Genomic DNA, 25,229 nt, shown 5'->3' with positions numbered 1-25,229 from the left:
CTGGCTTTTATAGACACACATCCTCCCTCAAGTTAGAGGCAGAAATACAGAGTTTGGTACCACCCACCTCCCACCTTAAGTACCCACCTGTCTGTCCATTCAATGCTACACTCCCCTGTGCGGTCCCCAGGCCTGAGTCTTGTCTCCACCACTGGGTAGTGAAACCTCAGAGCCCTGCCTGTTGCTTCTCTCCACCTGCACCATCCTAGCTCAAGAGGAGCCCGGGGAGCTCAGTCAGGAGAGGCTTGTGAGATTGATTTGAGGTCAGAGGGAGATAAGCTTAGTTTCCTCTGGTGTGGGATAGAGTGGGAGGAAAAACAGGAGTAAAATCAAAGCAGCACTCAAGGCCAGAAGTCAAAGCGACCTTCAATAATGGTAAAATTAGGATCCACTTAGGTGACAGTATTCAAACACGGAGACTTTCATTTTCACTTTTTCTCCCCCATATCACAGCCTACATGCACACGCATGCGTGCACACGCCAACAGACACACGCCCCAAAGCAAATCGCAGCCCCCATGTATCCCGTGGTATTGCATATGCTGCGAGATAAGCTTTAGGCGACACTCCCAGCAGTGTTTTGGACCACAACACACGCTAGAAACCAATGACATGGCCCTTCTTAGGTGGCTGTACTGACTGTTGTCTGCTCCTAACTAGTCCTCCTCCCAGTTAACCAGAATCATTGAGCTTTGACCCACCTTCACCAGCACCCATATGAGTACCCAAAACCCCACATGGCCCCAAGTTGGGCCCTGATTCCTGGACAGTCAGCTGAAGGCAGACGGGATGTGCCAGAGTGGCGGGTTTTATCTGCAAGTGGGCGCGGATCTAACACTGAGGTCCAGGCGGCCGGAGAGCCCAGCAGGTAATAGCATGGACTCTGGAGCCAGCCCTTGTGCCCCGGTCCCTCTAATTACCAACCATGGGCTCTGGGCCCTTAGTTTCTCTGTGCCTCAGTTTCCTCATCTGTAAAATGGAGATAACAAGAGGACCTACCTAACAGAGCTCTCGTGAGGATTACTTGAATTGAAATAGGTGAAGTTCATAGAACAGTCCCTGGCACAGAGCAAGTAAAGCGTCGGTTGCTATCATTTATTATTCTTGTTGTTGTTTATTACATTGTGGTTTGGAGGAAGGAGTTGTGATGTGAGACTATTGCTGTAAAGAGGGAAGAGCCTTTCCTTAGTGTAATAAAGAAGGATTTGGGGCACATACAGATGTCAACCCTCTAGCCCCTTTCCTCACCAGTCACCCAGTTCTGTCCTCTGGCACATGCGCAGACACATGCTTTTAAAGAGGAAGAATTCCTCTGAGACAGAATGTTCCTTTCCTCTTGGTGACCTTGACTGAAGGAGCCACCACGCTCTCTGAAGTGGCCACCTGCTCCTATTGTCCGTTTCTTACCTATTCTCTAGACAGGAAAGAAGAAAGAAAAGAGCAAGAAAAACAGTCCAGAGGTTTGTTAAAGACTTCTCAAAATAGATGAGACGCACACACGCATACCTAGGAACTTGGTCAAAGCATTTACACGTGCATTCTAAACAAGCCTGACTGATGAATTCCCAAGGAGACGGAGTTCAGAAGTCATCCACAGATAGCAGCAAGACACTCACCTTCTTTTTTGTTTGTTTTTTAATTTTTATTTATTTATTTATTTATTTATGGCTGTGTTGGGTCTTCTTTTCTGTGCGAGAGCTTTCTCTAGCTGCGGCAAGTGGGGGCCACTCTTCATCGCGCTGCGCGGGCCTCTCACTGTCGCGGCCTCTCTTGTTGCGGAGCACAGGCTCCAGACGCGCAGGCTCAGTAATTGTGGCTCACGGGCCCAGTTGCTCCGCGGCATGTGGGATCTTCCCAGACCAGGGCTCGAACCCGTGTCCCCTGCATTGGCAGGCAGATTCTCAACCACTGCGCCACCAGGGAAGCCCAACTCACCTTCTTTTGTCATCCTGAGAACACCCCACCATCACCTCCCCTGTACCCGGCTCTCTCAGAGCGATAACATTTTTAAAGAGCCTAGGAAAGCTCTTTCGGAGGTCGTTCGGGTTCATCCTATCACATCCTAATATTCTCATTTTTGGATATGATTGGCAGGTATCCTGCCAAAGGGGTCAGATGAAACGTTTCTTTCATGTTTAAAATGGGGGGAAATCCCTCAATGAGAAGAGTCCCCAGGGGAACATTTGAGGTTTGGGAACATTGCTAAGCCCAGGAAGACAGGAGGGCACCTTTAGGACAAGTGACGGGGAGGTAGTCTGCACAGGAGCAGAGTCCCCTCTGAGTGTGGAGGACGTCCTGTGTCTGCGAAGGACTAGCCTGAGCGTAGTAAAGAGAGGCAGGTGTTGGGGGCGGGGGAGAGAGCCTGCAAGTGATGTCATAGTTTATTCCAGGACTGCAGGGGCACAGAACAAAGCAGGGCAAGTGATGCCCTCCAGGGAAACCCTCTCCCTCGGGTAGTCTGACCAGGTCCAACCAGAAGCGTGGGCTTCTGGGATTTTGTTCTGGTTACTTCGAGGATATTTTCTGACTTTATTCAGACAGAGAGTCCTAAAATAACTCTCCTCCAGCTCAGTCGTCCATGGGGACTCGCAAGCACACGCTGGGGCGGTTGGACCAGAGCTGTAGAGTCATAGGAGTAGATGCTGAGGTTAAGACCTGGAGCAGGGGTTCCACGATGGACAGGTGGAGAGACTGCTGCTTGGGGACCTTCTTAGCACAGTGACTGGTCTCAAAAACTGCCAGTTACCTTTTTTATTTTTTTTTGCGAATATTACATTTAATCATTCAACATTTAAAAAAATAATTTAAATACCCACTATGGGCTAGAGACTGTGCCCAGTGTGGAAAGTTCAGGGAGAAGGGGGGTAAGATGCAAGATGAATATGATTAGAATCTGTCTGGGGAGGCTCATAAATACAACACAGAGTGCTTAAGAGAAGCAGACACAAAGAGCTGAGAACACACAACAACACTACAACTTGCTTGGGGGTGTCAGGAAAGCTTCCCAGAAGGGTTGATATTTAGTTGTCATAAAGAAAGTGTAGGAGCTGGCCAAGCTGAGAAAAGGGCCAGGGATGTCACCAGTATATTAATGATTAAACATACAAAACGTAGGAAATAGTCCTGGGTTCAAATGACAGCTTAATCATTTACCAGCTTATAAAACCTGAATCAAGTTCTTAAATCTCTCTGAGCCTTAACTTGCTCATCCATCAAATGGGAATCATTCTCTTCATCTCATAAAGAGAATTCAATGAGACGGGAGCTGTAAAGTTCTTGGCCCAGCACCAGACCGAAGTAACCACCCACAAGTGTAGAACAGATCATTCTTTAGCCTGTTCTGTTTTTTTGTTCTGAGTTGTTATGAAAGTGGGGAAATGGCCCCCTGAGAAACCCCATCAGAGACTTCAAGGAGGCTTTGGCTCATGGCTCTTCAACAGCCCTCTGGTCAGGCAGAACGTGTTGGCACAGTGGAATATTCTGGCATCTCGGCTTAGAAAAAAATACATAAATTTCCTCCGGTTCTCTCTTAATTTCTTCTGGTTCCAGGGCTTTACAGCATAAATCACACCCAGTCTGAAACTCACACGTGCCAACAGGGAAGATGAGGAAGACAGAAATGCCAGCCAGCTCCCCATCCCCCATCCCCAGGGCACTGCCCACCCAGCGTACACACCTTCCTCATAGGGCAGAGCTTCCCGGCCCTAGCCACACCTTCCTCATCTTTCCTCTCCCCGCCCTGCCTCCAAAGAAGAAGGAGTACGAGGAGAAAGGGAATTCCAGTTTACTTTAAACAGAACTCAGGGGGAAATGGCATTTGTTTTCACAAGGAGGAAATCAGGCCTTTATGGTTCCCGCATAAAGTCGTGCTACCCTGGCTACTGTCAGCTCAGCAACTCCCTCAGATGCTGGAACCGCGATGCCCTGAGGCGTGGAACTTCCCAGCATGAACTTCCCGGCTGCTTCCGAGGGCGGCAGCTGCCCTGGAGGTGAAAGCGAGCTTAGGACACAAGCCCTCCCAGGCTGGGGGCCTGATGAAGGCCTTCTAGTTCCAGAAGACCCTTGCCCCCACGGTGGCACCCTCTGAGAAGAGCTGGTGGGTGGCAGAATAGTTAATGAGGTGGCCCGAATATTTAAGTACCATCTATTTTACGTCACACGTTTTGGCCTCCTTTTGGGCAATATGAACCCTCAGAAACGCCCCTTCGCTCAGCTGCCCTCAAGGGCCCATGGAGGGAAATCACCCACTAATTCCAGCTCTTGTTGCACGGCTGTCCCTTGCGAACAAGAAGGGTGGCCTTGAAGAGCCCTGTTTGAGGACTGGTCTACACCGAGGGCCAGGCAGCCACCAGTCCCATGGAGAGGAAGCCGGTCATTCTACTACTTGCTGTTTCAAAAGAAAAAAGCACTTGAGTTGGGGAACTGCCTGTTTTATCTTCGGTAGAGGTGGTATTTAAATATATCCAGTAAATCGCAGAGTTGGAGGAGATCCAGCTGCCTAGAGTTAGGGAAGAAACTCTGAAGGACAAATCTGTGATTTCCTAAATTAAATGTATCCTGGGGCAAGAAAGAAGGGTCTTATAGAGAAATCAACTACATTCTTTCTCTCCTCCCATTTTTTTGAAAGGAGGAAATTAAAGGTCAGTTTTCAAAGCTCCTAATTGCAATCAGTGTATCTTTTTGAATCTTGAAATACGCCCATCACCTTACCTTGCAGTAATAATCCTCGTTTCACAAGTTCTTAAAAGAGCTGTTAAGAGGCTTCAGTGAACTTTGAATTGTTCTAATTTCAGCGCAGTTTGGAGGCTGAGAAGCTAAGTGCAGAGTAGAGGTTATCCATAAGGGGACTGACCCCAAACTTTCTCTACTTGATCCAGCCTGCATATTTGAGTGTTCGGTGCCATAATTCTACCTTGACAATAGTAAAAAGGGAAAGAGAACTGTACTGATAATTATACCAATCTGGCCCTAAAGGATTCTAGGAGCAAAGAGATGGGCGTGTGAGTGTCCAGAAGTGTGGAAGCTCTAAAATGGTACATTATGGTCGGTCTGTGTAGACACATCAAGCTCTGGTCTTAGTCTCAATGTTAGCAATACCTCCTTGGCCTTTTAGAAATTATAACCAGCGGGGGCATGAATGTCTCCTGTAGCCTTCTTTCACCCAAACCTTTGCAGGAGTTACTAAAGAGTTAATGAGTAGACTCATTCGCTTCTTAGCTCTGCTCTAATTCCTTTGGTGGAAGGGCTAATGAGAAGAACAATATACAAAAGCCATTCATAAGAGAGGGGGAAAAAATAGAAGGAGAAGTGGCAAAATCATCCACAAATAGTAAATCTCCAGAAATGTGGGACAGATCTATCACCTTTGCGATGTAGTTCATGAAAGATGGGCACTGGTCCAGGAAGGTATATCTGGATAGGACTTTAGCTTGGTGCACAGGGCACCTCATTTAATTTTCTTAAAATTATGTGGGCCGGTAGAATAGCTCTTCTTTCTCTGTCACAGCAGGTGAATGGTGTATGGGTCCACAGGGTTAAGTGATTAGCCCATAGTCAAACAGCTAATGATAGAACCACACTTGAATCCACATATTCAGACTCCAGATCTGATGCTCTTTCCAGTGCGTTTAAGAGTGCCATTCATTTGTTGAAGTAGAAAATAATTTCTCGGTGGCCTGAACGAGTAAATGGGGTCCCTAGTACCAACTTTAATGCCAAAAAGTCACTTTAACTATGAGGAAACAAAAGCCCAATTGATTCTTGGTATTTCTGAGGTGAAATAAAACTGAAATATATACATTATTAGCCACCAACTCACACAAAAACAGCATTGTGCCCCAAAGTAGTAATCTCTGGAAGCAGTATGGTTATTCTTACAAGGCTGTGTGCTCAAAGGGTTTTTTGTTTTTTGCTTTTTTAACTGCCCATTAATAGTTGCCTTTGGAAACAGATTTTAAACTACACCATAAAACATTCATGTTACTTTATAATTGTACCTGGTTATTTCTACAAACAAAACATAGCGTTACCTACCAGACTTGACCTTATTTTGTACACCAAACTTGATTTTACCCTCTACAAAATCAGAGTCACCTTTCCGGGCTGAAAACTGGACACATGACCCAAAGAGGTGTTTTTTTAAAATGCTTTGACTTGATGGCATCATTAAAATTAGTGCATCTCCTACCAAGATGACCCTTTTGAAGTGGACACTACTGACACAGCGCTGTGGTTCTGCTTTATTAAAAAATCAACAGCATTATTTTGTCATGACCCTTGACTAAGCATCCTAGGTCTTCCAATATTTTGCAAATGCTAGAAAGACAAGCTAAAGCATATGAAAGAAGAAAATAGTACTTCAGGAGATTTTAAATCCACTACCCCTGCAGACGGCAGCAGCAGCAGCAACAGATTGGTGGCATTCTTTAAAAAATTATCAAATATTACTGTGAACTGTTTTCTGAACTCAAGGCCAGCCAAAAGGTCTTAATAAATATTGGCCATTTACCGAACTTAGCCTAGCCTGAGAAGCATTTTGATAACAGAATTAAGCTCCTGGGTTTTGCGTTGCAGAATGATCTGGAATGAACACCCTTCCTTCATCTTCTTTCTGTGCCTTTTCTCCTTCCCAGGGAGCATTGCCGCCATTACGGTGACAGTCATTGCTGTGGTGTTGCTGGTGTTTGGAGTTGCAGCCTATCTAAAGATCAGGTAAGACAGCACCTTCCTCTTCTTTATAAAGAATGGAATTCCTTTTTATCAGGCTCTGGGCTGTGAGCTGTTTTGCTGAGTTCTTGTTTCTTGATAAGTATCTCAGCTCTCAGAAATCTTGGCAGGGAAGTGCAAATGGCCAGCGTACTGCACCCTGGACAGGAATAGATGGGGCAGTATCTGAAAGTTGGCAAAGCAGAAGAAATCATCCGGACTATACAGCGTGATGATGTAATGGAAGGAGAATGAACCTGGAGTGAGGGGACTGGGGCCTTGGCCCTCCGCCCTTAACTCACATCATCACCCTGAGAAAGCCACATGCCTCCTGAGCCTCAGCTTGTCTCACCTGTGAAATGGGCGAGATAGGCAGGCTCAATGGTTCCAAAACACTGATGTTCAGAACACTGATGTGGGAGTGTGTACCCAGCCTGGAAGGAGGTTCTCACCGCTTCTAAAGCAAAATGTTGAAAATACAAGCAAAGTGTAGAGTTTTCTACAAAATTGGGTTTTTTTCCCCCCGAGACTATATCCTTATAGTTTGGGTTTTAAAATATCCTTTCTCTTATGAAAAGAATGTGATCACAGATGGTAGTTGAGTTTTTACTTTCTTTAGCCAAAGAGAAAGTTGCAGTACTCTGTGAGTCCTCCACTTTTGTCGTCTACCGTCTGTACAATCAAAACTCTCAAAAACCACGTTACTCACGCTGAGTGTCCTTCCAGCTGTAAAATGCCAAAAGGCAAGTGGCTGTCTGGTTCCCCAGTCTGCCCAGTGCCTATAACAGGGACAGAGGGACGCATGCCACCGTGATGAGCACACCTGGTCCCTGACCCCCCCAACGCGTTCTCCTCCCAACAGCCAGGCCCATCTTTGCGGAAGCCCCTTCGCCCTGTCACTCCCTCCCTCAAACGCCCCCAGTGGCTTTCCCCCTGCCCTTAGAATTACACTGACCCTTCAGCTTGGCGTGAGCTCCTTCATGGACCCACCCTGCCACGTCTTCTTGCTCATCACACATTTCTCTCCCTGTTAACCACTGAGCTGCAGTCACACTGGCTTTCCATCCAGTTCTTAGAACACACCAGGTACTTTGTCTCTCCAGGCCCTTGGTTCTTGTTGGTCCCTCTCCCTGAAATGTTTTTCTTCGAGTTCTTCCTCATACGTGGCTTTCAAGTCACATTCTCCAGGAGACTTCCCTTCCAGTTTGGTGCCTTTGTTATTTATTCTCCTAGTGCCTCAATGAGTTTCATCCTGGCTGTTTCCACTGTATGTGATTTTATTTGTTTTTTTAATATGTTTGTTTGCTTGTCTATTGTCTCTTTTCCCCACAAAAATGTAAGCTGCCTGAGGACCCAGCGTTATTTGTGAGCTCAGGGCTGGCATAAAAAAGATGCTCGATAAATTGAATAAATGCACAACTGAACGTAAGAACACACAACCACACAGGCACGGTTGTGCACACATGCACACTCTTGACTTTTTCTCATCACAGCCGTGCTTCTCCCTCAAGAGGCGTGTCCTGGTTCCCCACGTGGAGCTCACATATTTAGTTTCTCATCTCTACACACACATCCCCTCCGCTGCCCTCTCTCATCTCCTCCGGTCACCCCAGCCCAGACCCGAGCCCACTGGGGAACCTTCCCCTCCCCCTTCCCTTTTATCTCCCTCCATCTTTTGTTCTGCAAATGAACAAAATCAATCTAATGACTGGTGTCAAGTATGAGAGTGCCTTGTAATATCACCCCTATCTAAGGTATAAAGAACAGGAAAGCCAGGTTTCAAAGAGAAATCGGAATTAAAGTGCCAGCATTACCTCTGTCTAAAAGCCTTTATGAAAGGATCCAGAGGTCTTCAAATTTAAAAAGCAATCTTTCTCTTCATTAAGTCTATATTTCCTTGAGCATCAAACAGTATTATGAATTATAGCTTACTGAATGCTACCCTTTTCCATCTGGCTTAATTACTAGTTTATCACGGTAGATACACTGTATTTTAATTATTAGTTAAATTGGCTTTTATGAACTAGTCTGGGTACCTCATTTCCCACTTTGTAACAGAGTTTCTCTTTGTGTTTGGGAGATTCTGGGTGGGGCTCAAAGAAAGGAACTTACAGAGAAAATTGAGAGACATTGTGGAATCACCAGTGGTGAGTTCCGAAGGGCTATGTCACCAAAAATGCCTCCATAGAGTATGGAACAAAATAGAAACACTTCCCTCTCGCCACAGACTTGCCAGAAATGATGTTACAATAACCTCAGGACTCGTCTTCTTGACTCCAGGCAAGAATTCAATTTCACCACCTGAAGCCCACCACTGATGACAGACAGGCAGACTAGAGCAGTGACTGAGAATTCAGACTCCAGGAGCAGGGAGATCTCAGTTCCAATCCTAGCCCTACCACTTTCTAGCAGGTTCTACCATCACCTGGGCATGTAACAGAGCTTCACTATCCCTCACTTCCCTCCTCTGTAAGATGAGGACCGTAATTGTAACTACTTGGTAGCATCGTTGGAAGGATTAATGGATGCTGCTTCCCAAGTACATAGCACTGCCATCATCATCGTCATCGTCAAAGTGGTCAGCTAGGAGGAACGCCAGTAGGACAGCTGCTCAATAGATAGTAACTGAGCGTTAGCCAGGTGCCAGGAACTCTTCTAAGCAATGGGGTCACATCAGTCATGAGACACAGTTCTGCCATCTCAGAACTTACTGGGTTTGGAAAATTTTGTTAGCATGCCATTAAAATTGGTTCTAATGAGTGCTGATTAAAATTGTATAACATTCTACTTAAAAAATTTAAAGTGTAGGGACTTCCCTGGTGGCACAGTGGTTAAGAATCCGCCTGCCAGTGCAGGGGACACGGGTTCGAGCCCTGGTCCGGGAAGATCCCACATGCTGCGAAGCAACTAAGCCCGTGCGCCACAACTACTGAGCCTGCGCTCTAGAGCCTGTGAGCCACAACTACTGAGCCCGAGTGCCACAACTACTGAAGCCCGCGCACCTAGAGCCCGCGCTCTGCAACAAGAGAAGCCACCCAATGAGAAGCCCGCGAACCGCAACGAAGAGTAGCCCCCACTCGCCGCAACTAGAGAAAAGCCCGCACGCAGTAACAAAGACCCAAGGCAGCCAAAAATAAAAATAAATTAATTAAAAAAAAAAAAATCTAAAGTGTATTTTTTCTCCAAGCATTCTCGACACTAGATAAATTCAGTGAATGATTAAATTGAACTAGTCGTTGCTTCTCTCTCCTGTAATGTAGTTCCTCCCTCTTAATGTAGAAAGGCCCCCATGGTATAAATACAAGATTGTTAATCTTTGGCACTACAAACTTAAGGATGGATAGAGTGATCAAACCCCTGTTCAGAAACCCCCTAAGTAAAACCTCTTTCTGCTGCTCTGTTAATTATTTTGGAAAAATGATAACATAAGGAGGTTAATAGCTCTCATGAATCTTAAGGCTGTGCTAAAACCCCTTCAGGTGTTATTTTGCCAAATTCTTGGAAAGCCCCACTAATCATTCATCAAAAATACACTTGGCTCAATTGACAAATGTGTGTGCATGGGTGTGTGTGTGTGTGTGTGTATGTACCTAAGGTTGAGTTTCGCCTTGGCTGGAAATTTCCTCCATTCCTATTGTCCCACATTTTTGAGAACAATAACATGATAGAGGTATGTTATCTGTGGTTTTTTTAGCTCACTTGGCTGGAGCAGCAAGTGACTGAAATCACAGCCCATGAGGGAACCATTAGCTTCTGGCCTGCAACCACGGACTATCACCCCAGGCCCAGCCGATGTCCCGGCAAAGGCAAAAGAAGATCCGCTTGAAAGGGCAGCCTCACCACCAGAGAAAGGGCACTCCTTGCGAGCTCTGAGCTCTGCTAAACAGTGGCTCAGGAGTTTCACCACTTTCCCAAATTCTAGCTCCCTCTGAAGGCGTCAGTAAACCGATCAGCCATCCGTTTTCACACTCCTACTCTTCAGGGATCCGTGACCCCTAGTTTTGTCACGGTATCTCCTGCCTGGAGGACCTCATCTCTCTGTAACCTAAGCCACTTTTGAATGCAGTTTATAAAAATGAACTGCCCAGAACCTTCCAAGGCTCTTTTCTACTATCCACCCCCGTACTGTAGCCGGCAACAATGTGGGGTGGAGGGAGGAACGTGGACTTTGCAATCAGGTGCGATACTGACCCTTCTACTTACTATTTAGGTGGCCTTGGGCAAATTATAATCTCCCTGATCCTTCATTTCTTCACCTGCAAAAACAGAGCTGATAACACCTATCTTTCAAGTTTGTCTTGAAGATGAAGTAGAGTAATGAATGTAGATGACCTGGAAAGACCGTATAACATGGTGGTTAAGAATATGGACTCTAGGGCAAGTTCATTAATCACTCTGCGCTCAGTTTCCTTGTTTTTAAAATAGGACTAGAATACTAATACCTAACTCAGGCTTGTTATGAGGATTAAACTATGATACAGATAAACACGCAGTTCCGGGGTTGAAGTGAGGGCCGTGGAAGGGCCAGCTTCTGTCCTCGTTGTAATTGTCACCATGCGCTTCCTACTTAGGTGCTCAGTAAATTGTAGCCACCAGCAGCCCCGTTCCGTAGGCATCAGGGATTCAAAAGAGAGAGGAGAGGTGGAGGAGGAGGAAGATGGCGCGGAAGCTCAGTTTTCTAATTACGTGTTGATGCGCAGACTTCCATGTTCCATCTTGGCAATTTCAATTGTGCTTTTTCTGAACGCCTGTGAAGTGGCATCCACATTATACATTCATTAATAGGAGCTATCCGTGAGAAATCTTTATTCCAGGGCAACTTTAAAAGAAAGCAAAAGCCCTGCCTGCCTCTAGCAGAAGGTTGTCTTTAATTAGTGATGATTGAAGAATGAGGTAAGTCAGTTCTGTTTTGTTTAAGTTGGCTCAAAAGCGTTCAGCCACGAGATAATCTCCTGGGCAGGAGACCGTATCTGCTATCGCCAGCAACGTGGATACTGCTATAATTAGGTGTGCTGGTAACCCAGACAGACAACACGGCTGTTCTTTTCACAAAAATAAATGTGATCTTGATGTGTAGACACAACAGGGCCTGGCTCTTAAGACATCTTTGTAGAAGTCACCTGTTTTGCTTTAAGTCTTTCTAGTTTTCTGCATTTTCTGCAACTGGATTCTTCCTGGTTGTTGTTAGGTTGAAAAACTAGGCCCATAAAGAGCCAGCCATGAAGTCTAAGATCTTCTAGAGTTTGTTAGCTACAGGTTGACCTTTTCGGGTCAGCTTCTGGCGTTCTGTAGGTCTAGTTGACTTGATTCTCTACCTCAGTGGTTCTCAAGACTTTAATGTGCATAAGAACCCATGGGCGAGGGCTTCCCTGGTGGCGCAGTGGTTGAGAATCTGCCTGCCAATGCAGGGGACACGGGTTCGAGCCCTGGTCCGGGAAGATCCTACATGCCGCGGAGCAACTAAGCCCGTGCGCCACAACTACTGAGCCTGTGCTCTAGAGCCCACGAGCCACAACTACTGAGCCCGCGTGCCTAGAGCCCGTGCTCCACAACAATAGAAGCCACCGCAATGAGAAGCCCACGCACCACACCAAAGAGTAGCCCCCGCTCACCACAACTAGAAAAAGCCACGCACGGCAACAAAGAACCAAAGCAGCCAAAAATAAATAAATAAAATAAATAAATTTATTAAAAAAAAAAAAAAAAAGAACCAGTGGACGAGATTGTTAAAAACACAGTTTCCTGGGTCTCAGCCCCATAGGTTCTGGCTCAGTGTGTGAGGGTGGGGCCCATGCACTGGCAGCGCTCACCAGCTCACGGGTGATGCCAGTGCTGTTGGTCCAAGGACCAGACTTTGAGTAACCCTACTCTACCCTTTCCTCCCAACACTCCAAACACACTTGGCTCTACAGTTTCCCAGGTATAATGCTCTGCTGTTTCATGCCTTTGTTTTTCTTGAACATGCTGATCCCTGGCCAGAGGTGTTTGGTTCACTTCTTTTTTTTTTTTTAATTTTATTTATTTATTTATTTATTTATTTTTATGGCTGTGTTGGGTCTTCATTTCTGTGCGAGGGCTTTCTCTAGTTGCGGCGAGTGGAGGCCACTCTTCATCGCGGTGCGTGGGCCTCTCACTATCGCGGCCTCTCTTGTTGCGGAGCACAGGCTCCGGATGCGCAGGCTCAGTAGTTGTGGCTCACGGGCCTAGTTGCTCCGCGGCATGTGGGATCTTCCCAGACCAGGGCTCGAACCCGTGTCCCCTGCATTGGCAGGCAGATTCTCAACCACTGTGCCACCAGGGAAGCCCCACCTCTTTTTTATCTGGCTAATTCCAAGTTGTCTAGCTCAAAAGAGATCTTCTCTGGGAAGCTCCCACCCTCACCCTCTCCACAGTGAGTTTCATGCTGCCCATGCCTCCTTTGTACCGTTCACTTTCCTGTACTGGAATCATTGCGTCCACCGCCAGTCTCCTCCGCTAGAAGGACAGAGAGCCCCTGGCAATACCTGACATAAAAGAGTTGCTTTATAGATACTTGCTGGCTGAGTGAATGATTCTGGGTAAGAAAGTTTGGGGTGCGGCAGCAGTGTTGGTTTATTCCAGATCAGGAGAAACTAGGTTTAGAGAAGGGGAAAGGATGGAAATCTGTTAAACCATAGACTTCCCTTAGTTATCTCGTGACTCTGAACTTGTTGACAAATAGGCAGGTGTTCCGATGTGCAGGCCTTTTCTGTGATGAGTGTCTGCCAGTATGATACTGGCAGATGATTTTAAAATATAAAATAAATTTTACCTGCCCCTTCAAAGTAAAGGTGATTATTTAAAGATACTGAATTATGATACTCTAACTGTTGCCGCTAACTTGCAATGATTAACTGTGGGCAAATAAATTCACCACTAATGGTCACAGATTTCTTAGCTTCAAATTGGTAGTTCACAATGTTAATTTCTTACTTTTGACTAATGGACCATGGTTATGTCAGACGTTAACGTCAAGGAAAGTTGGGTGAAGGGCTCATGGGAATTCTTTGTACTATCTTTGCAATTTTTCTATAAATCTAAAACCATCCCAATATAGGAAGTTTTTTTAAATTATAGTTCAGTAGCTACCACACAGATGTGTTGTTTGCTTCTGCCCCAGAGCCTTTGCACATGCTGTTCTCTCTGTCTGTAGGGTCTGCCTCAGGCATCCCCATGGCTCATCCACATCTCCTTTATGTGTCTGCTCAAATGACATCTTCGTGAGACTTTCCTGATCACCATATTCAAAATTACAATCCCCACTTCCCATACGGAACCCCTCATTCCCCTTCCTTGCTTTATTTTCCTCTATTGTACTTATTACCATCTGCCATATTATTTTTCATGTCTTATTTATTGTGTCTTCCCCCGTTAGAATGTAAGCCCCCTTAGGACAGGGATTTCTGTCTCTTACTTCACTGAAGTATTCCCCAAATCCCAAAATAAGGACTGATCGGTGATAACTTTTCAATGAATAAATGAAAGAAGGCAGGCAGGGAAATGACAATCAAAAAAAGAAAGCCACCAACGAAAACAAAGGAGACAGTGACAGCTGCACCAAACTAGCTTTGCTAATAGATGATTAAGAGTCTAAGGCCTAATGGCTAATGACCAAGGAGCTGCAAGTTCAGTTGTGTTTTCCCAGCACTAAGCCATACCTTATTCATCTTTATAACTCTCCTTCTTAGCACATCATAAGCACCAGTGATTGAATGGCAAGACTCACTTTACTAGAGATGAGAGGACTTTGGAAAGAGTAGTAATAAACAAAGTTGGAGACCTGCTGGAGAACTGAGGTTGACCCTTATAAAGGAGAAGGTGTTTTCTGAAATATGTTTGTCTCAACATAGAAAAAAGTTAAACACCTCATTCATTTTCAAAGAGCATTGAGTTCCATTAAGTATCGATGCTATAGCTATCTTAAAATAGGTACCTTTTCACAGTTGTGGAGAAGGTCTCAAACCACAAATGTCACCACCACGTTTACCAGTTGTCACCAACAAAGCATCACCAATTGTGACTGCGGGGAGTGGGGAGTGTTGCTTTGTTAGAGCAAAACCACTGGAGAAGGAAGCAATGAGGCAAGGGCTTCACAGAAGTCATTCCCTATTTTGTCCCCTCAGGTTCTGCTTTTAGCTAACTAAATCATCCGACGCAGTAGAACAATAGTGACAAGAAGCACAGTGTCATTGATTTACAAGGACTGAGCCTATACTGAGTGCTTCAAAGCCGTGTCATCACACGGGAGAAACGTAGTTGTAGTTCTCTTTCCTCTTCCTATCTTTAAGGTTAAAATGGTGGCTTTGGCCCTTTCTGTTCTTTAATAAGGTATTTTCACTTTGCCATGGTTATATTGCACAATGAATTGCCACAGGCCATACTAATCCCCGCTGGTATTGACAAAGCAAACTCTGTGTATTTACTCCGTGTACTGTTTATCTGCCACTGGATGTAAGCAGTTATCATCAAGTATTTATAAAAAAAGTAACATTGCATTAAGAGTAACATATCAGACATTCAGAAATTTAGAAGCAAAGTAAGACGTAGTCTGCCCCCGGAAGGTTTACTGTCTAAGGAAGCCAACGCACAGCAAATGGAAAACTTAGCTATGCTGGCTGGCTGGGTGCCGGTCTTTATGAAGAAATGGAGTAAATGAAACTGCCTTGACATGACGAGGATGTCATTCATACAGAGTGCTCTTCAGATTGCAATTAGATGCAGCAGCCTTGCAGACCAGAGCCAGCAGGCCTTAGTTTTAGTACCACCTCTCCCAGTACGTCACATGACAGTCTTCCAGATCCCTTGGGCCAAGCCCCACCTTCTTAATTTGAGAGTGGGAGGGTTTTTTTGTTTTTATTTATTTTTGGCTGGGTTGGGTCTTCATTGCTGTGCTCGGGCTTTTCTCTAGTTGCGGTGAGCGGGGGCTACTCTTTGTTGCGGAGCACGGGCTCTAGGTGCGTAGGCTTCAGTAGTTGTGGCATGTGGGCTCAGTAGTTGTGACACGTGGGCTCAGTAGTTGTGGCACATGGGCTTAGTTGCTCTGCGGCATGTGGGATCTTCCCGGGCCAGGGCTCGAACCTGTGTCCCTTGCATTGGCAGGAAGATTCTTAACCACTGTGCCACCAGGGAAGCCCCGAGAGTGGGAGTTTTTTCACCACTTTAGACCTGACAAATGCCAATCTGAAAAATTCCCCCATTTCCATCTAAAACATGCCATGATTTAAGAGGTTCTGACCAAGAAAGATAGTTTAAAGTGATCATTAAGGATTCTCTTCTTATCTCACACACACACACTCACACACAAGATGTGTTTGTCTTCCTCTTTCCACAGTATTACAGGATTTATCCAAACCTGGCTTGAATCCCAGCACACCCAATTCTTCTTGTTTAGGCTCATTATTACATTAAAACATGCCCTATGGGTTCAGTACACTCCCAAACATGGTTTATCTCTATTTCTTGCTTTGCTTCCCTCATTTATCAGTATTTTGCTCAACTCACAGTTCATTCAAATGAGAAGACAAAGAAAAATGAAAGCTCCATCTTCTTCCTTTATTTTACTAGTGTGTGTGTAGTAGACATCTCTTATAATACAGCAGATTCAGGTATAGCTCTGATCAAATAGTCTTGCCTACATTAACCACAAGCAGTAAGACCTGATGCCCAGAAGATTTTTAATCCTCTAACCCCACTCTAGCATGATAATAATTTTTTTTAGGTTATAATATAAGAAGCTGGTTTTATAACTATGCCTGGGGCGTAGTTTCAGGAGTTCCTGGAGAAAGTGAGGGAGGCGCACTTTTCACTCAGTATCCTTTTTTATTTGCAGATCTGCCATGCACTTGTGTAAGTTTCATTATAATAAAAATTAAAAAGCAATATTGGGCAATACTTATTGTGCATTTACTACGTGCCAGGTCTTTTACATGCATTACCTCATTTAATCCACCCACCAATCCCAACGCAATTTTTTTTAAGTTTCTCCATTTTATAGATGAAGAAACAGGGAGTTAAAAATATATTCAAGGACATATATCTGTAGGCTCAACTGACATTTTATGAGAATCAAATTATATGATAGATATAAAAATGCTGTGAGAAAGCATACAAAGGTGAGACAGAGTATCCTATCAATAAAAGAAGGTGCTTATTGGGTCCCTTTTGGCCAGACTTGTCACAGTAAGTCATGCTGAAACTTAGGCCCAGCTGCAGTCTTGTAATCCCTAGGTTTCTACTTGTTTAGTCTATAACTTCCATTTCTCAACCCTCCTATTAAAGAATTTGATTGGAATTGGAGGTTTTAGGTGTGGGGGAAGTGTTGGCGATGGATGGATGAGACCTCATTTACCAGCACTGCCCTCCCCTATTCCTGCCGATCAGTAGATCAGTGGTGTGTTATTTGTGACCTCTTTCCTTCTTACACCCACAGAAATGAGTGTGGGTCTTCAGGGAAAACAAACTATATTGTGGAAGTTTCCAGGTGTATAGACTGGGTCAACTGAGCCAGCCTTCGGGACAGAAATCAGAATTTTGAAAGCTAAGAGTCTGAAGCCAGCACATCAAGCATCTCTTTTCAACTACCTGACAGATGTAAATAAGCTTAGAAGAGTGACAGCGCTTATTTTAGCAACAGATAGACCTATATAGCAAATGCTTTCTGTGCCTCTCGGGGTGTATTTTCATTTTAATTTTCATATCTAGCTGAGAAAAAAGTTAGGGGGAGCGGGTATGTTCGTCTGTACTATAGATAGCCTACCTGATTTCCAGTGGCGAGGTGTCAACATTCACAAGCTAGCCTGAACCTCAGAGGCACCAGATGCTCATTTTGTGGTGTTCTCCAAATCCTGTCATTGGTTTTATTCTTAAAATGCCATAATCCTTTCCAGGAAGCTCCCACCTTGTGAACAGATTGGATAGTCAGGATGTATTTTTTCCTATCACTGTTTCTGCCACAAACATTTATCGAGGACTTACCCCTCCAGGTGCTGGAGATAGAGGCAAGAACAAACAAAACAGGCAAATAATCCATACGTATAGTCTAATTCGAGGAGAGAGGCAGTCACAAAATAAATACGTAAATTGTATCGCATGTTAGAAGGCAATGAGTACTATGAGAAAAACTAAGCAGGGAGTGCTTGGGGCGGGGAGTTGCAAGTTTAAATAGAGCTCCTAAGGAAGGCCTCCCTGAGAAGGTGACATTTGGGCAGATGTAAGGAAACGCGGGAATGAGCTATGTGGAGATCCGGAGGACAGTTGCTCCAAGCTGAGGGAACAGTAAGTGCAAAGACCCTGAGGCAAGAGCGTGTCAGGCATGAGAGGAAAGAGCAAAGAGGCCAGTGCGGTTGGAACCGAGCAAAAGGCACTGGCATAGTAGCTGATTTGCTCAGAAAAGTTAACAGGAGCCAGACCCTGCAGGGCTTTGCAAACCATCGTAGTGACTTTGGCTTCGACTCTGTGTGGGATGACGGGCCACGTAAAGGCTTCAAACGGAAGAGTGATAAGCATCTGATTTCAGTTTCTTTTCGAAATAATATTAATTGTGGAACAGGTTGCCAGAATGACCCAGCAAAGCCGGATCAACCCATATTGCCCTTGAGCTAAGGTGCTAAACAGGCTCCAGGGAGCTGAGCTCAGAGAGCTGGGTTCAGATCCCGGAGGTGAGGGTTCGACTCATAGCTCAGCTGGGTGACTTTGGGCATGTCAGTTAACATCTCTGAGCCCCATTTTCCTCGTCGGAGAAATAAGGATGAACAATACCTGGCCCATGGTTTTGTTCTGAGGATCAAGTGAACACGGAACTTTGTAGATTATAAAACATTATATAAAGGTCAGGAGGGGTGGTCAGAGCAACAGCGGTTCTGGTTGTGTCGTTATCGTTTCAGGGAAAATGAAGTCCAGGACCTAAGCCAAAATGCCAGGAATGCAACCTTCCCTTTCCCATTACTTCTTATTAAATAGCCGTGGAAAAGGGGCCTCTTCCTCCTCCAGCACTAGAGGTCAAGGAGAGAGACAAGGTCCCAGCTGATCTCAACAGAAGGCGACAGTTGGGCTCCCAGTGGATCAGTCATAACTTACAAGGTGTTTGCGGACTGGGGTCTCCCGGCTTGGTGCGTCTGCTGCGGAGGGGCTGTCCTAGTGAAGAATTGTGTCTTGTCTCCCCGGTTCAGGCCCCAGGGCACGGGGCTGTCCGCAGATGGGCAACTTCTCCAAGTAACCACACCCCTCTTCTCCTTCCCACCAGGCATTCCTCCTACGGAAGGCTCTTGGATGACCACGACTACGGGTCCTGGGGAAACTACAACAATCCTCTGTACGACGACTCCTAACAAAGGAAGGTGGCCTGGGATGAGGAATAACTGTCTTTATTTATCAGTGCTTATCCAGTAGAATTAATAACAAGTACCTGATGCGCATTGAGCGACAATCCTAAGCCCTGTTTTGTTGGTTTGGTTGTTTTGTTTTCCTCCCTCTCCTCTGGCTGCTACAACTTCCCCTTTCTGGTACCAAAAAAAAAAAAAAAAAAGAAAGAAAGAAAGAAGATTATTTAAAAGTGAGTGGAGTCTGACATGGGCCAACCCTAAGCCGTCCAGGCCGGACGCCACGGTGGAGGTGTCTGTACCCAGCGCAGGTCCCACCGCGAGAAGAAACAGGAAGAGGGATCAAGTTGTGTCGTCAAGGGTTACTTTTAGGGGAACTTTCAGTGTGCGGTATTTCTTAAACTTTTCTTTAGGAGATTACATTAGGTCTCAATGAGGGGAAAGGCAATGAGTGGCGGGAGGAGTTCGCCCTGCAGGTAAGGAAGCAGGGGTTTCTCAGATTCCTTTCTAATCTCAGTTTATCTGGTCGTGTCTGACAGGACACCTGCTCGGCTCTGCTAGCTGGATGCCAGTTTCTTAGCTGCCTAATTAAGGAAAGAGGAACCTAGAAGGTGCCCTGGGGGAGGCCAGCTGGCCGAGGGGCAGCGTAGCAGGCTGCTGTCAGATCTCAGCCTGTCTGCTGCCTTGCCTCTCCTCCAGGACACCTGTCTCTGCTGAGGATGCCCTTTCTAGTCCACCGCAGCTGGGACCCCAGCCCACAAGCTTTCAGCGGTTCCGCAGGAGCAGACTGTGAGATGAGTTTAGCTGTAGAAAAGAAAGGGAGAGGCGTGCGAAGTGAGTGTGCAATGGGGGCGTGGAGGAGGGTGGGAGGGAAGGGGCGTGTAACATACACCGCGTACCTCATTAGGGAAGGTAAGATCAGCCCTCTGTAACTGTCAGAGACATCCACTGCCTGGAGGGGCCTGTAGACTCCTTGCTTTCTACCCGCAAAGCAACTGGTTCACTGCCTTACTGTCTGTTGGATAAAGGCCGTAAACCTCTTTTTCTTGTTATTGTTCTTGTTGCTGTTAATTTTTGAAAGGCACTAGTTTGTCTGCAGTTGCTCAGCGAGGCTTTTCCGTACAGACACGGTGATGAATCCGTTTATTTTCCCCAAACATTTACCTTACCAATTCTGCTGTTTGATCAATGGACACCCCTGGGTACATAGTTTTAAAATCCTGCATCACGAATTCTGAGAACGAGCTGATCACCTTTGTGGGAATGCATTTCCAGCGGCGCTTCTCCGCAGCTGGTCATTTTGCTTCCCCTCCCCCATCCAGGGAACGTTTGAAAATGCCTGGTGATATTTTCTGAGTGTCACATTCTGGGGGTGCTACCACTGGGTAGAGGCCATGGAGGCACTAAACATCCCACGATGTACAGAATAGCCTACCCCAACTAAGAGTTATCTGGCCCCAAAGGTCAATAGTGCCGAGTGTGAGAAACCCTAATTTATTGTGATACTCCTTGCGACAAAACAAGACGCCCCAGGTTAGTGATAGTTTTTACTTTTACCTAAATGAAATGATGCGTTCAATTTTTATCTTAAAAGTATTTAGTTTGCTGGCGGATGGGTTGTTTTTGCTATGCATGGTTGCCTTTTTATTTCTGTGTGTTTTCTAGATAGCTTTATTTCATGGCTCTAGCCCTGCCCTCCTGAAACACCTGTGTATTAGCAGCCGGCATTTTATGCCCTGATTTCATAGAGTAGAAAATATACATTGGGTTCTGTTTCAGAACGTGTCATAGTGTCCTATGCTATCATAAAGAACTTGAAACTGCATCATATTTTATTTCTAAACTTGGACCTGCTGCCATGACTCTGTTTAGTTTCCAGAAACTTGACCCTCAACTCCTCCTGTCACTCACTGTGGCCCAGCAAAAGTACTGACATGAAAACGGCCGCTGCCGTGCTGGGCTAAACTTCTCTGGCGGCAGAGACATTAGGACCCGTGACACTTTCCATGACCTGCCAATCCCCCGCTCTGAAAGAAATTATTCCTAAACTCCTGAGGTACCAAAGGAGAATGAGCAACCCCCAGAGGTATTTTACAACAGGAGTGGGGAATAAGAAGTAGGCTTCTAGGAATTCTCATATCTCTGATTATTAAAAAAAAAAAAAAAAAAAAAATGGACACTCTCAGAAAAATGGCCAGGAATGACCAAGGGTACCCCTTCTGACCATGCTTGCCCTGAATAATTATCCCTCTTTCCTACCCTCACCCCCTTTAATAGGCTTTCGGTTCAGCAAAGGACAATTCAATAATGACAGGACATTCTATATATTTTTTTTCCTCCCTCGGCCACAAATGTGTTGACAAAACGTCCATGAAGCACCTTTGGAGAGGTGGTCTTCTGGATGTTGCTTCAGTCATAAATACTGGGTGAGAGGGACCAGCCTCTTCCCAGGGAATCCTGACTCAGCTAGCATCTTTCCCTACCAAGGCTGCTGTTGGGCAAGAACACTTGATGAGTTGGTTGCTCTTATTAACTTCCAGATCCTTAGGGTAAAGAGAGGGATCTGGACCTACAGCAGATGCATTCAGCAAGGTGACAGCTTCCCATAAACACTCTAACACTCCTTGTTATGTTAGTGTAAAATACCGATGGGTTGAACCTTATTTTGCCAAGCGCATTTTTCTGTTTTTGAGTTGGCCAAAAATGTTAACAACTGCATTCAACAAATATTGCTTAACACACTCACACTCACACACACACACGCACCCCTGAAATATATGCCAATAACTGACGTCCTTTACCTCAGGGAGCAAGTCTGTTCAGGCCTACTTAAGGGAAATGGCTCCGGTGGATCTAAAACAACCATATACTATCCAGGGACCGGACTAGTCATAATGCATTAGAGAGAATGTCAGAGCAGGAGAGAGGCCAGCAGCCTCTTCTAGGTCATAGATTGCAAATGATGACAGAGTGGGGTTCAAGTGTGTTTTCTTTTACCGTGGCCCCAATGAAGTCTCCTGCCCTCCCTGGACGTCTGTGTCTTCATTTCTTAGTTGGGCGTGATGCTGTCCTATGGACCTCACCCCATGCTACCTCACAAATGTGTTGTGAGGATTAATGAAATCATGTCTACAGTGTTTTCAATTTCTGGAGAAAAATATTTATAGACATTTTAAGTATTACATAAATGTATAAATGATCTCAGTTTCTTGTTTGACTGATGTGTTGTTTTTACTTAAAGCTATGAAATGACAGCTGTATAGTAACTACATACAGACAGCTGTTACAACTCCAAGCTAACCCCCAATGCCGCTGCCTGACTCCTGGGACCATGAAGGATGGTTTCCATCCCTGAATGAAAGGATGGCCCAGGACGTAGGTCTCACAGGCTATTGAGTTAGGGTAACACATATGGATACCTGAGCGCTGACAGCAGTAGACCTGGCCTTTACCATCCCAAAGTCTTCTGAGTTCTTTGTGGAGTTGATTTTGGTTTACTGTCATCTGTTTGCCCTTTATCTTGCTTGCAAGGGTGCATGGTTCAATCCCTCGCATCTGGGAAATGAATTTTGCAGCTGGGCCAGATGCTAATTTGCACGTTGATTCACCTTCTTTGCCTTTTATCTCTTTTTGGCAAATGAATGTACCATTTCAACTTTGATTTTAAAGTGCTGGTTGATATTGGTAATAGTGCTAACCAAGAGACCAATGCCAGATTGCTTTTTTGGGGTGAGTTAGCCGACATCATTTCAAGATGGAAAAACTTGCAACTTCTTTGATATTTGATCTCATTGTATCTACATTTGTTGTAAGACGTATTGCATACTAATGATAATTATATCAATTAAAGTTCTTAAAAGCTTGCATCTGACAGTGTTGATTCACATTTTGATATGTTTTGTTATTCAAGCCATTCGGTTCCTATGCTCAGTACTGCTCAGATTAAGTAGTCCTGGCTTGTTCTTAGAGAAAATTTATCCCACGTCAATAAATAATACTTTCTGCAGAGTGGGAAGTTCTCTCTGATCTTGAAACAGAATTGAAGGATGTCAGAAATGAAGAAACTTTCCAAGCAATGATTTTACTCTTAACCATATACCATGCCTTATAAAATAGTTATAAAAATAAACACTTTGATTCAATAAACAGGTAGTGATCCATGATAAGTCATATTAAGGCAGTAGCAGTACATTTGATACTTGCTTTGTTCTCCTTCAAAAAAATTCGGCATACCCATCCATCTGACAGTTAAATAGCAAGCAATTTCAATCATCCAGAATATAATTTCCACCCCCAGAAGCCAACCAAAGACTATTCTGATTCTGAAGAAGGCAGCAATAACAAAGCCCATGTATCTTGCAACATAGGAGAGCAGTGGATCCACCTGCAAACTAGAGCAAGTTGATTTGATGATGGATTTAAAATAGAGGTCAGATTTAGTATGTTTAGGTACCTGGCTTCCAGTGGCACAGCATGGAGGATTGCTGGGGAGGACTCAAGATGAACAAAGAGAACCAGACGTGAAACAGACCCTTCCCCATTGATCATTCAGTCATTTCTCGAAGACCTGCCATGGGCACGAAAGCAAGTAACAACTCCATTATTCCAAGCTTGCCTGAACAGGATTGGTTGGAAAGCACATTAAGTGTGTATAGAAAGAAAAAGCCTAATAATAACGTATAGTGTTTACATATTATGAATTATTGGTTCCAGATCAATTTTTTCCCTGTATCATAGCTTTTCCAAGTCAGGTCATAATCTGTTTCAATCACTGAATGACCTATCTTCAATCTTTTACTCTCCTAATATTCAATAGTATGCACCAATAGCTAGTAGCTATATTTTGATTTTTGTCAGAAAGGACTGAGTCATGAATGACACTGAAAAACAGTGATCAAATTGGGAAAACACCTCTAAGAGGTATGACCTCTTCTCTTAAAGGACGTAGTCTTTGGCAAGTGTAGAATGGACTACATTTTCTTCACTAAAATAGCATTAATCCGTTCCAGTCAACAAATGTATTGTGTTTCTATTTAAGCAAGACACTAAACATTTACTATAAAAAAAAAAAGAAGCAATGTATATTCACTAGGAATTTTAGGTGCCTGTGGGCAATTGTCTACTGTAACCCTTGCATCAGCTTTAGGGGTCATTACACTCTCACCATCTTACAGATGGGGAAACTGAGGTTCCAGGATATTAAATTTATTCACTCATGGACTGAATCCTTCTGTGTGCTCCATAGCGAATGCGACGCCCCCTGCTATCCAAGCGTTTACAGTTTAGTAAGTGGCAGAGGTGGGATTCTAACCAGGTCTGTCTGTCAGCAGAGCCATTTCCACCCACGGGACTGGTATCTGATGTAAATATAACCCAGGTCTTAAGACTCTCAGATCCCTTGCGAAGTCCCCCTCAGCTATTTTGGGCCATCTCGAGGGTGCCCGGTACGCAGCCCAGAGCAAGCGCAGTCAGCGCCTGCGCACATACCCCCGCCAGGCACTGTCACCTTTCTGCTGACTCCTGCTGCCCTGCTGGGCTGTGTTCTCCGCCAAGGGGGAGACTGCCTCCCCTCCCATGACTTCTGCAAGAGCACAGGCCCCCGCTGTCACCCAGCAGTTTAGAGAAAACCTCTCTCTTATTGTCCCCTTGCAGCCTCCCTGTTCTCCCCAGGAGTCGGATGTGAGTCTACAGCAGCCTGGACTAGGGACGCTGCCTTTGGTGTCACTGCCCCCTCTTGTCCGAAGGCTCCATCGTTGCACTAACTTGTCTTTCCTTGGTGTCGTCATAATAATGCTTATTCTCACATAGACTAACTGTGTCAAAGATACTATTCTGAGCATTTTACATGGATTAACATCCCTGTGAGGGAGATATTGTTAATATCCCCATCGGTACAGATGAGAAGACTAAGGGCCAAAAGGTTTAGAAGCTTGCCCCAGCTGGTAAGTGGTGGGGCAGAATTCAGATGTCACCAGTGGACCTCCAGAGTCCATTCTCTTGACCACTTCCACAGAGCCCTCACTCTGTGCCAGAGGTTCCTGGTACATACACTGGGCCAGCCATCCCAGTGAACCCAATGGGACAACCTGAGGCCAAGGCTGGGTACCCACTGCAGAAAGCCAGATCCCTACCTACAGGAAGGTTTCTAGAGTAGCCAGGGGCCCACTCTTAGGGCACCTGGCTGACCAG

General features: G+C 45.2%; 1 protein-coding gene across 1 annotated transcript in view; it reads left to right on the top strand.

The window, feature by feature from the left end:
- The window catches only part of PARM1 (prostate androgen-regulated mucin-like protein 1), a 101,232-nt gene extending 82,079 nt beyond the window's left edge, over window positions 1-19,153 (top strand). Inside the window, exons 3-4 of the mRNA XM_059922848.1 lie at window positions 6,633-6,711; window positions 18,965-19,153. Coding sequence (XP_059778831.1) covers window positions 6,633-6,711; window positions 18,965-19,049 — 164 coding nt within the window. The 3' untranslated portion in view covers window positions 19,050-19,153. The remainder of the gene's footprint in view (window positions 1-6,632; window positions 6,712-18,964) is intronic.
- The last annotated feature ends 6,076 nt before the right edge of the window (window positions 19,154-25,229 follow it).

This window comes from Balaenoptera ricei, chromosome 5 (genome assembly GCF_028023285.1).
Source record: "Balaenoptera ricei isolate mBalRic1 chromosome 5, mBalRic1.hap2, whole genome shotgun sequence".
Classification (NCBI taxonomy): Eukaryota; Metazoa; Chordata; class Mammalia; order Artiodactyla; family Balaenopteridae; genus Balaenoptera; species Balaenoptera ricei.
Note: the sequence above shows the minus strand (reverse complement) of the source record. Positions and strands in the feature narration are given on the sequence as shown.